This window comes from Cotesia glomerata, linkage group LG9 (genome assembly GCF_020080835.1).
Source record: "Cotesia glomerata isolate CgM1 linkage group LG9, MPM_Cglom_v2.3, whole genome shotgun sequence".
In the NCBI taxonomy this organism is placed as follows: Eukaryota; Metazoa; Arthropoda; class Insecta; order Hymenoptera; family Braconidae; genus Cotesia; species Cotesia glomerata.
In genome coordinates this window covers 17,657,352-17,670,208 of record NC_058166.1, presented here as the reverse complement: position 1 = coordinate 17,670,208, position 12,857 = coordinate 17,657,352, and the positions used below count along the sequence as shown (strand labels likewise).

Below are 12,857 nucleotides of genomic sequence, written 5' to 3'. Positions count from 1 at the left end.
CAAAAAAATAAAAAACAGAATTAAAATATTTCTATCACTTTTAAAAAATGAAATTTGATAATGAAGGCTTCCCAATTTAATTGCTCCTATTTAAAATACGTGCGATTATATTTTAATTGTCCCAATACTAGTCTATTAAAATGTAAATTAATCAGAATTTAATCTTATTACTTTTCTCCATGTAATTCAATTTAGTTTTTAAATATTATTTCAATAAAATATGTTAAATTCACCATCAGATTCTAATTAATTGTATAATAAAATAAAAAAGTTGGAAAAGTATTGTTAAAACTTATTAATTAAATAAAATAAAATAAATAAAACTTTGTGTAATTTATATCAATTTAAAATATTTCGACGCCTGACATCCACAAGACATCAAAATCTGGATACATCTTATTCTATCAATCACGGAATTGTAATTAATTTATTTACGGTTAAGTATCAATTTTATTTCATTAAAATTGGTACCACTCGTACTACGTATTAATGGTATAGAAAAAAAAAATAAAAAATAAGAAAAACAGATAATTAAAATATTTCTATCATTTTTAAAAAATTAAATTTGATAATAAAGGCTTCCCAATTGCTCCTATTTAAAATACGTGCGACTATATTTTAATTGTCCCAATAAATAAATAAAATTTTGCTTTATTAAATAATGACTATTGTTAAATTGCACTGTACTTTTTTAACTATTGACCTTTTTAAAGATATAAGCTCATCCCGATGTTACACTCATCAAGAGCTTTCATTTGAGTACCCACATCAATTTTTTATATATACATGTATATATAATATACATAAATATATGAAATATATGAAAAAGTGATGTGGGTACTCAAATGAAAGCTCTTGATAAGTGTAACATCGGGATGAGCTTTAAAAATGTCAATAGTTCACGAGATACAAGGTCATTTCTTAATTAATGATATTTTTAAAGATATAAGCTCATCCCGATGTTACACTCATCGAGACCTTTCATTTGAGTACCCACATGCATTTTTGATATATTTTTCATATATACATATATGTAACATACATAAATATATAAATATATGAAAAAGTGATGTGGGTACTCAAATGAAAGGTCTCGATAAGTATAACATCGGGATGAGCTTATATCTTTAAAAATGTCAATAGTTCACAAGATACAAGGTCATTTCTTAATTTCATAAAAATTAATTTAGCAGATATTTTATAATTTTTAGAATTTTTAACAAATAAATTACGGCAAAAAAAATTGACATGTAAAAAGTATTAAAATTTAAAAATGCAATTTTTTAAAAATAATTTTTCAGAATTAATTTAATTGTTAAATAAAATTAAAAATTGGTCAAGTGACAGCTCGCTTTAATGTCATCTTAATTTTGTACCTAGAGTACAATCAACGCTCTTTGTATTTGACTCGCCCGTACAGGACCATTCTCTGTATTTGACTCGTCCTTGTCCATAAGAGCTGTGTAAAATCGTCAAATACAGAGGAAGAATGTGGTCAAACACAGAGCGGTCAAATACAGAGAGCGTCGACTGTATTATCGAATGCAGCCTAAATACTTATCATCATAAATTGACTATTGGCGAGAATGATATCAAACCTTGAAAAGGCACAACTCCAAGACCTTTTTAATGATACCAAATTTAATTACAAAAACCCATTTTATCATATAAATATACTGGCCACAAAATTTTTCTTATTCCCTAAATAACATATAATTTATCAGAATTTAATATTATTATTTTTCTCCATATAATTCAATTTAATTTTAAAGTATTATTTCAATAAAATATATTAAATTCACTATCATATTCTAATTAATTGTATAATAAAATAGTATTGTTAAAACTTATTAATTAACTAAAATAAAATAAATAAAACTTGTGTAATTTATATCAATTTAAGATCTTTATTAATAAAATTAAGCAATAAACTCATACGGGATTGGCGCCAAGAGGATTGGAGCTTCGCGTCCAGAGACAATGTGAGCCTTGGAAGGTTGAGCGGGTTGACGTTTCAACTCAACGTGGATGTTCTTTTCCTTAGCCTCCTTCCTGAGGCGCTCGTTTTCCTTGACTCGCTTGAGGAAATCCTCTCGGCACTTGCTGTGGTTCAAGTGCTCAATTCTTACGTTGATGCGCTTGGCAATGAAACGTCCACGTACTCGCTTGTTGACGATCACTCCCATAGCGTGAGGAGTCACGTTGAACACACGTCCAGTCTTGCCGTGGTAAGCCTTGTGTGGCATACCTTTTTGGACTGCACCGTTGCCTTTAATGTCAACAATGTCTCCGACTTTGTACACCTTCATGTAGGTACTCAGAGGGATGGTTCCATGAGTACGGAATTTACGAGAGAACAAGTCTCTCGTACCACGACGGTAACCCTTGGAGTTGGTCATTTTGCCTGATGGAAAATTAAGTGAGGTTAGAATGTCATCTTGGTCAATTATCAACACTTGAGAATTATTATTGATAAAAATAAATGATAAAAAAATTTTTTTTAGTGCAAAATATTAATTTGATAATTATTTTGAAATTAATAATCTATTTTTTCTTTGTAAATAAAATTTGACGCACGTGGCTGTTGAAGCTTGTTAAATAATGTTTATTTGTAAGAGGTTTTTTGGAAGGTACTAAGTTTTATATAGAAAATTGAAAGAAAAATTTTTGGTTAATTGATTAATTATTAGGTTTATAGGAGAAATAATTAATTAATATATTTATAAACATAATTAATGAAAAAGCGTACCTTATTCTTTAGTCGACAAGTATGAAAAGGCTGGATCGGTGATTGACGTCAGTGAGCTCTGGTGGTCAAAATGGAAATGAAAGTTTCAGATGGCGCTTAAGTATAAGTAATTTGAATTCTTATTAGAATTTTTTAATATAAGCTGTCACGACTATTTTTTTATTTTAATAAAAAATGACATTAAAGTTAGCTGTCACTTGACAAATTTTTAATTTTATTGAACAATTAAATTAATTAAAAAAAATTGCATTTTTAATTTTTTTTAATTTCTAAATGTCACTTTGTTTTTCTTATTTTTTTTTGCCATAATTTATTTGTTAACAAAAATTCTAAAAATTATTAAATATCTGCTAAATTAATTTTCATTATTAAAAAAAAAAAAAAAAATTTTTTTTAATTGTTTTTAAAAAATTTCATTTTTTAATTTTTTTAAATTTCTTGTGAATTTTAAACTACATTTTTAAATTAAAAGTCACTTGACCATTTTTAAATTTTATTTAACAATTAAATTAACTAAAAAAAATTATTTTAAAAAACTTTCATTTTTATTTTTTTTAAATTTCTAAATGTCACTTTGTTTTTCTTATTAGTAGTAGTAGTTTATTTCATATAATGTATGGCCTGAATGGCCTTTTACATCCCTTTCCGCTTACAAGTATTAATTTTGATAATGAATTAAAAAAATAAAATAACATAGCATAACAATATGTGTATATACATAGAGAACAATTTTTATATAATTTATGTTACTTAAAGACTAATTTTTAATATTCATCCTGGAAGTTGTTTTTCTTATTATTTTTTGTCATAATCTATTTGTTAACAAAAATTCTAAAAATTATTAAATATCTGCTAAATTAATTTTCATTAAAAAAAAAAAAAAATTTTTTTTAATTGTTTTTAAAAAATTTCATTTTTAATTTTTTAAAATTTTTACATGTGAATTTTAAACTAAATTTTTAAATTAAAAGTCACTTGACCATTTTTTAATTTTATTAAAAAATTTTTTTTTTCCAAAAAATTACATTTTTAATGTTTTTAAATTTTTACAAGTCAATTTTTTTTTGCCATAATTTATTACAAAATTTTTTTAAATTATCAAATATCTACTAAATTAACTTTTATAAATTTTAAACATACTTTAAAAAATATTTAAAATTGTAAAAATCATCAATGATTTATTTATTAGTGAAAATATAAATAATTTTATTTACCAAATAAATTTTAAGAATAAAATAATAAACTTAAAATTATTTACAATCAATTAAAACAATAAATAATAAAAATAAATTCATTTTATATTTTAAATATTATAAATCATACATATGTCAGAAAATAATTATTTACGTAAATATATTAATATATTAATTATCATTTTTTTCGGTTTATTAGTATGCCTGCGATGGAGTCTGTACATAATAATTATAGTTAATAATAATATTAAAAAAAAAATATCAATTGAACAGTAAGGCTTCGAGTTTTATTTACAGTGAAATGGACGTAAGTATAATTAATTAGCAGAAATAGCCGGACCAAGCTGGCGCATAAGTTCATAACACTCTTGCAATTTTTTTCTGTCTCCAATTCTCTCCAGTGTCTTAGCAGCTTCTGCCAGCATTCCGGCTCGTTCACCGGGAGATGCTAGCAAAAGCACGGGAAGATGACGACACGCGAGACAGAGCGCTGCTGCGTGTTCTCGTTCTCCGTTGCCGTTTTCGTGGGAACGATCCTTGCCACAAATAATTGAGGAGCGAGAATTGCGATGATGCAAGCTGCGGTCAAGAAGCAATTGCGTTTTTACTGGAGTTGCTCCTGCCATTATTCGCGCCGTTGCTTCGTACAAAAATATCCTTGGTAATACGGACTGAAATAAAATTTTTATTTATTATTATTTATTCAAAAATTTATTAATAATTTATATTTACCGGAATATATTGACTTAGCTGTCTTAAACGAGCTAAATCACGTTGAAAAGCTGCAAGGAACGTGTTGACCGCTGTTTGACCTGTTTCTCCACCCAGTCCTTGCCACAAGACTGTTCTTAATTCCAATAAACAATCACAGAGCCACAATTGAACCAACTAAAAATATCAAAAAAATTTTTTAATATAAATTTTTATCTAGAAATAAAATAAATGGAATATTTAAATTAAATAAAGAAATAAATATTAAATCTTACAATCAATAAATTAAATTAAATAAATATTTCTTAATTGTTGGTAAGCTCTGTCACGAGTGTTGCACTGCAGAAGTATTGCACTGTTAAAATTCATGCAATGCAACTACAATGCACACACGTAAGAGGTATTTTTTATCATCAAAATTTTTTTGAAGTAACTTGTGATTAAAAACAAGCGTCTACTACAATTTGTACCTGTACATTATGCGGTGATTGTTGTTTACAATGGTAGTAGACCATCGAGTGTTGTAAATATTCCCCAGCTTGATCAATAAGTCGAATAGACGACCTAGTCGAGCGTTTAGCTGCTTGAAGAACGCAAAGGACTGCATAAGGCAGTGGATTGCCGTTTGATGAAGCGTCGTTTTCATTGTAATTTTTTCCATACGGAAATTTACTTTCTACAAGCGTCCAAGATGAATCTTCGTTGCCTAATCTCCAGTTTGCTGCAGCACAAAATACTGCACCCCACCATAGTCCAATTGGGTCTTCACGATCTAAGAAATAATTTTAAATAGTAATTATAAATTAAATATACCAAAGAAAATAAGATGGAGGTAAATGCAGAGAAAACAAAGATAATAATATGCAGGAATGGAGGAAGAAAGAAAAAAGAAAAAAAATGGACATATGAAGGGGAAGTAAAAGAGGTGAAATGTTTAGGATACTGGTTTGCGACGAAGAATAGTGCAGCAAAGCAAAGAAAGGAGATGGCAAGAAAAGCACAAAAAGCAACGAACGCGGTATGGGGCATATAATAAAGAGAAGCAAAAGGAACAGCATAAGAGAGAGGATGTATCTGATGAACAAACACGGTGGCGAAATCTGTAGCTATGTATGGAGTAGAAGTGTGGGGGTGGGAAAAATGGGAGGAGATTAGGAGGGTGCATAAAGGTTGTACAAGATGGCTTTAGGAGTGAGTTGGGACACACCAGAGTACATATGGAGGGGAGAAATGGGAGTCGAGGATATAGAAATAACACTAAAAGAGAGAGCAGTACGATATATAAAGGACGTGATCAAAATGGTCAGGGAAAGATGGCCAAGGATAGTGGTGAAAGAAGAAATGAGAGGTATACTAAACGGAAGAGCAACAAAATGGGGTAAAGAAGTAAAAAAAATACTAACAAAAATGGGCTGTGAGGAAGTAGTCAGGATGATATATAAAGAACAAGAAATAGAAGAAATAGAAACAAAGCTGGATAAAGGGATAATGAGGATAAAAGAAGAAGCAAAAAAAAGAAGACGAAGAGGCAATAGAGAAATCATCATATTGCAAATTATACAAGAAAATAAAAATAGACAAAGATAAAAACTACTATTGGAGAAAAGATGAAATAAGTAGAGAAGACAAGGAAACATGGGCGAGGGTACGATGTGGGAACATAGGAAGAGGGGGAAAGAAAGGATATAAGGATTGGAGATGTAGAGTATGTGAGGGGGAAGAAGAAACCCTGATACATATAATGAAATGTGAAGAAATATATGAAAAAGTAGGAGAAGAAGGAAAGAGTTTCTTAAATGAATGGAAAGATTTAGAAAATGAAAAGGTAGAAGAAAGACTAATAGAAGTACTAAAGGGAAGAATAGACGTAAGAGCATGCACGGTCTTCAGAAAAATTGAAGAGATCCTAAGGGAAAAAACGGGATTGCGGAGTTTGGGGCAGGAGGGTCACCAGAACAACGACGTGCAAACAAGAGAAAAAAAGAAAAGAAAATAAAAATAGAAAGATTAAATGGAAAGAGAAATAATATATATAATTAATATACAGATACAAAATATGTAAAAACTTTGTAAGAGACGAAAGTCGTGCAAGTAAAACTATTTATTATTTAGTAATTATAAATTATCAATTATAAATTAGTAAAATTTTTTTTTGTTTTTTTCTTCTCTCAAATCTCTTGAATAAATAAATATTAAATAAATAAATAAATATTATCTACACGGAAAGAACAAGACACTGGATATCATCCCAGATTATATTGAGTGAAAAAAAAATTTCAGATAGTAGCTAGTATAATCCAGATTACAATGAGTATAAAGTAAAAGACCCAATTATTGACCCTGGCTTAGTTATTGACACTTGAAATTTTATTTTAATTAAATAAAACAAATCGACTCTAATAAATTAATAAATATAATTTTTAAATTGTAAATTTTATGATAATTGGTTTTTTGAGAACATTTTATTTGTTTAATTAAAATAAAATTGCAAGTGTCAATCATTTAGGCCAGTGTCAATAACTGGGTCTTTTACCTTAATCCAGATATCACTTAGTATAATCTGGATTTTTCTAGCTACTATCTGAAATTTTGTTCCACCACAGATATCACTGAATATAATCTGGGATTATATCCAGTATCTTGTTCTTTCCGTGTAAATATTTATTATATAAATATTAACTAAACATTCTACACAATTATAATGTGAAAATATATTGTTGTAAATTACCGAAGGCGTTTCTTTTCAAATAAATAAATAATTATTTATTTTTTATAATTAAGCTCAAAAAACATATTTTGCAATATTATTAATAACACTGTTCATTTATTTATTTTTTAATTTTTCTAGGCATCACCAAATAAATTAATTATTTTTATTTTTGTTTAATTTTCGAGCCAAAATTTCAGAATTTAATAAATAATTAAATTGTAAAAATGATTAATAAAAAATCTTACCTTGGCCATCGCTGCCCTGATTCGGAAATCCAATCTCCACATCAGCAGAAGCAACAATATTTTCCGCAAGCGCCAAAATAGTAGAAGCATGCGAGTCTCCAGCGGTGCCAGTCAAGAGTCTAAGACACTGACCAACAAGATATTCCCGATAAGCACGTGCAGTAAAAGACAGAGGGTCTGTCTTGATACTCTGAGAGGTGAACTCGCTGACTGGACAATCTCCGTACTGCCACTTGTGTGACGTGAAAAACTTGGCACCTTCATTAGTCATGATCCACTTGAACTTGGAAGGTACCACGCAAGTAGCAAGAACAGCTCTTGCTTTATTGAGATAATATTTATGAACAAGGGAGAACATCGACTGTTTGAAGCAAAGAGCAGCGTTGATGTAAACTTCTGCCAGAGAAACTTTGGGAATACACTCGCCGGCAGCCTCGGCGTAATTAACAGCTGACAAAGCCAAGAAGAGAGTCGCATTGGAGGATCCTTCTGACAAACGGAGGCACAGAATTCTCTGGTAGACCATCGCTAGTTCCATGGTTGAGATTTCGGTCTGCTGACGCTCGGAGCTTTGGGAGAGCCACTTGCCAGCATGGAGGATCCACTTTCCGATCCAGAGTCTGTAGAGAACTTGCCGGACTATTTGCCACAGAGTCGTCAGTCCAATTTCCATCCTGGAACTCGGTAGAGTCCTGTTGAAGTAGCCGAGACACCTTCGTAGATCCGAGTGAGCTTTCTCGTTGTCATTTATCGACATATTGAACTCTGCTTGGTGCCGCCAGCGTCGCAATTCTAAGAAAGTTTTGCTCTCGGTTGGAATCACCGGGTCTCCGTGAAGAAGAAGGCGATAAAGACCGCCGACTAGAAGTAAAGCGTTGACGAACCAGAGGATAATACTGTTCCATACGATTGACGCAGGCTCAGTTGGTTCCTCGTGAGTTAAAATTGTTCTACCGTCGAATTTCGACTCTGTTAAATCGCTATTAAATCTTCCGACTTTGTTCATCGCGAATTGAAGAGGATTGAAGGCGATAAAGACGAGAAGGAAAGCGCAGAGTGTAAGGCGAGTGTGGTCTCCAAGACCGCTCACTGAGTGCTGAGGCTTGTGTTGGAAATTGTCGGGCTCTTCTTTGATGGACAATGGTGAAGCTGGGGAAAGAGGAGCTGGTGCTGGGGACAAAGAAGGCTCGCTGGAGTCTGATCGCGGCGGTGTCAGCTCGCCACAGGATAAGAGGTCTCGGAGGTTTTGTCGCTGAGCTGCCATTTTCATTGCCATATTCTCCGCTTTGAGTTTCGCGTTTGAGTTTTGTAAGAATCTGAATTATAAATAGAGCAATAAATAAATAAATTAATATTTAAATTACCTTATAGGCAATTCCTATAATTTAACATCTTCATTTATTGTCCAAATTCCCAAGATTTAATCATTTAAATATTTTAGAATATGGACGAGAACTTAAATATTAAGTAAATTAATTTTTTATGGGAAATAATTTAGCAGATATTTGATTTTTAATTAATAAATTATGAGTAAAAAATTAGAAAAAAAAATTGACTAATTTTAAAAAGTTAAAAATGGAATTTTTGAAAATAGTTTTATGAAAAAATTTTTTTAATAAAATTGAAAAATAATCAAGTAATTGCTAATTTTAATTTTATAAATTTATGAAAATTAATTTAGTAGATATTTAATCATTTTATGAAAATTTTTAATAAATTATGAGTAAAAAATTAGAAAAAAAAATTGACTAATTTTAAAAAGTTAAAAATGGAATTTTTTTTAAATAATTTTTTTGTTAAATAAAATTGGAAAATAATCAAGTGACTGCTAAATTTAATTTTATAAATTTATAAAAATTAATTTAACAGATATTTGATAATTTTAATCATTTTTTCAACAAATAAATTATGGCAAAAAAAATTAACATAGAAATAAAAAATGCAATTTTTCATAATAATTTTTTTGTGAAATAAAATTAAAAAATGATCAAGTGACTGCTAAATTTAATGTGATAAATATATTTCTAGTACTAATATACATATTATAAATAAATTTACTTATTTATAAGTAAAAATTGGAAATAAAATAATTTTAAGCGTCAAGTGTTTAAAAAATTGAAAAATGGTCATACCTAACTTCAATGTCATAAATGTTTTATGTTAATGTTATGTTTATTAAAAACAAACCTGATGTAATCAATTGTTTTGCGTAAGATTGCTGATTTATTGAGTTTAGCGTCCACACCAACAGTTATATTTTTCAATTCAATTATCTTGTCATTTATTGACGTTCTGTAACGACGTTCTATGGCATTGTGCGCACTTCGCTTGACCTCACGTACTTTGGGGACCCCGACAGCTGGTGACGTGTTCATACGGTTTATCTGGACTTTATCGGTGTCTAGGACTACCGGTATGCCTTTAAAAAAATTATTAAAATAAAAGATAAAATAATTAAAATTAAAATTGAATATTGAATAGAATTTATAAATTACCAGTAGCCAGGACAGTTCCATTAGCTGCATTTACAAAAGTATGAATTTGATGAGGCACCGGGGTCGAAGTAATCGCCTGAGAGCCTCTTGGATAAACGACAGACTCAGACTTGATCAACTTAGCCGGTAGTAACAATTGTCGCTGATTAGTATTTACAGGAGCCAGAGTTACAACTGGTGATTTAAGAGTAAAATTAACGTTCTGAGGAAGCGTGTACTGAGAAGCAAAGACTGTGGGTACTGGAGATGCCGGGTGGGTTGCTAATTTCTTCGGTTGGTTGGGCAGCTGTCCGTCTGGAACGCTTGCGTGTCTCTTGTGTTGCTGGGGTTTTTGTTGAGGTTGTGGTTGAGGCTGCGGTGATTGTTGAGGCGGAGATACCTGGTGAGGAACCTGAGCAGCGTTAGGCGCCATCACCATCACATTTGGCTCCGCTAACTTTCCCATTAAATTTGTATCCTTGAAGTCATTGTCGATGTTCATGTCCAGGAAATTAAACTGGTCGTTCTCCATCGCGATTGGGTCGCTGAGGTCTGATAGAAATGTCTCGTCGCCAAATAAGTGTTCATTTTTCATCAACTCGCTTTCGCAGTTTTTTAACAGATCTGGAAAATTAAATTCGTTAATTAAATCTGACTAGTAATCTTGCAGTCATTATGTGACTGCCGTAGCTTGTAAACTATAAATAAATAAAATTTTGCTGTTAAATAATGAATTTTGTTAAATTGTAATGTGTTTTCTTAAATATTGACGGTTTTAAAGATATAAGCTCATTTTGATGTTACACTCATCAAGACCTTTCATTTGAGTACCCACATGCATTTTTGATATATTTTTCATATATACATATATGTAATAGATATAAATATATAAAATATATGAAAAATTGATGTGGGTACTCAAATGAAAGGTCTCGATGAGTGTAAGGTCGAGGTGAGGTTATATCTTTAAAAATGTCAATATTTCATAAGATATTTGTTAAATTGCACTGTACTTTCTTAACTATTGACCTTTTTAAAGATATAAGCTAATCCCGATGTTACAGTCATGAAGAGCTTTCATTTGAGTACCCACATGCATTTTTAATATATTTTTCATATATACATATATGTAATAATACATATAAATATGAAAAATTCAAATTTAAAAATATCATAAGTTGACAAGATACAACGTCATTTCTTAACTATTGAAATTTTTTAAGATATAAGCTCATACTGATGTTACACTCATCAAGACCTTTCATTTGAGTATCCACATACATTTTTGATATATTTTTCATTTATACATATATGTAATATATATAAATATATAAAATATATGAAAAATTGATGTGGGTACTCAAATAAAAGGTCTTAATGAGTGTAACTCCAGGATGATCTTATATCGTAGAAAATATCATCAGTAGACAAAATACAACGTCATTTCTTAATTATTGAAATTTTTAAATATATAAGCTCATTTTGATGTTACACTCATCAACAGCGTTCATTTGAGTACCCACATGCATTTTTGATATATTTTTGATATATTCATATATGTAATATATATATAAATATATAAAATATATATAAAATTGATGTGGGTACTCAAATGAAAGGTCTCGATGAGTGTAACATCGAGATGAGCTTATATCTTTAAAATTGTCAATAGTTTACGAAATACAAGGTCGTTTCTTAATTATGTGTCGCGAGATAGAAATTTAAGTATAAATTACATACCAAATTTAACCATAAAAACCCATTTTATCATACAAATACACTGGCCACAAAATTTTGCTTATTCTCTTAATAATATAAATAATTAATAAATCAATATTAAAAAAAAATATTTTTAAAAATTCACTCAAAATTTTTTTTAATTTCTACCTGTGGAATTTTTTAGCTTAATTTTGTTTGTTATAATTTATTATAAAAATCTAAAAAATTTTTTTCTGTTAAATTAAATATTATAAATTATAAAATATTTTTACAAATCAATTTAAATAAAAATTATTAGTCTCAATATTTTGAAATTAATTCAATAAATAAATAAATTTGACAGATATAAAAATAAACTATACACACTATTTAAAAGTCAATAAAATATTGACATAATGTTTATGCAATGTTTATTATTGTAAATAAAATTCTAAAAATTCTCAACGTAAATACAAAACGATTAGATAAGTATTTGTCAAATAAAATCTAATGAAAGTCAATCAATATAAAAACATCTTTAATTATAATAATAAACCTAAAAAAAAAAAATAAACACATGTTTTTAATGTGACATTTATAAATAAGGAATACCCACCATCAAAACCAGTGACATCATTTAAATTGAAGCTATCACCGGCTGTAAAATTTGGAAATTCAGTGTCTTGAATTGAGGACCAGGTACCTCCAGAGTCCCCCATTCTTAAAACCAGTCCAAACACTTATTTTTTTTTTTTGCAGGTTCAGTTTCAAAATAATAAAAAAATATTATTTTATAGCGCTGGTAAATTCAATAAAATTGAACGGTTTCACGTAAACATACATACGTGCGAATCATTAAACGTTGTGGGTAATACTAATAATAAAAAAAAAAATTAAAAATGATCATCCGACTTATACGTCAGCCAATCATAGTAACCACGAGGATCAGACGATATTGCGTCACAACGTGGAAAAAGTACAAGTCGACAGCGGAGTTTCAGCGCCCTCGGTGAATTTTTTTGTAAGTTATTAAAGCGGGAAAATTAAAAAATGAAGAAATTATAAAGCGCCAGTTGT

General features: G+C 29.5%; 2 protein-coding genes across 2 annotated transcripts; both read right to left on the bottom strand.

The window, feature by feature from the left end:
• Positions 1-1,884: 1,884 nt before the first annotated feature.
• On the bottom strand, positions 1,885-2,890 carry LOC123271341 (60S ribosomal protein L21). Its single transcript, XM_044737634.1, has 2 exons — positions 2,750-2,890; positions 1,885-2,404 (listed from the first exon to the last, which is right to left on the bottom strand). Exon 2 carries the CDS (start codon positions 2,397-2,399, stop codon positions 1,920-1,922), a length of 480 nt encoding a protein of 159 aa, XP_044593569.1. The 5' UTR covers positions 2,400-2,404; positions 2,750-2,890; the 3' UTR covers positions 1,885-1,919.
• Positions 2,891-4,026: 1,136 nt separating this feature from the next.
• Positions 4,027-12,724, bottom strand: LOC123271338 (sterol regulatory element-binding protein 1). The gene is made up of 7 exons (XM_044737631.1): positions 12,397-12,724; positions 10,104-10,706; positions 9,796-10,027; positions 7,609-8,924; positions 5,124-5,425; positions 4,675-4,830; positions 4,027-4,613 (listed from the first exon to the last, which is right to left on the bottom strand). The coding sequence occupies exons 1-7, from the start codon at positions 12,497-12,499 to the stop codon at positions 4,260-4,262; spliced, it is 3,066 nt and encodes a 1,021-aa protein (XP_044593566.1). The 5' UTR covers positions 12,500-12,724; the 3' UTR covers positions 4,027-4,259.
• Between the last annotated feature and the right edge of the window lie 133 nt (positions 12,725-12,857).

Excerpts from the sequence above, each read along its gene's own strand:
- LOC123271338 (XM_044737631.1), bottom strand. The coding sequence starts at position 12,499 with ATGGGGGACTCTGGAGGTACCTGGTCCTCAATTCAAGACACTGAATTT. Across the intron at positions 5,426-7,608 it reads TCAGGGCAGCGATGGCCAAG|ATCGTGAAGACCCAATTGGA; the intron begins GTAAGATTTTTT and ends ATTATTTCTTAG. Across the intron at positions 4,614-4,674 it reads AGCTAAGTCAATATATTCCG|TCCGTATTACCAAGGATATT; the intron begins GTAAATATAAAT and ends ATTTTATTTCAG.
- LOC123271341 (XM_044737634.1), bottom strand. The coding sequence starts at position 2,399 with ATGACCAACTCCAAGGGTTACCGTCGTGGTACGAGAGACTTGTTCTCT.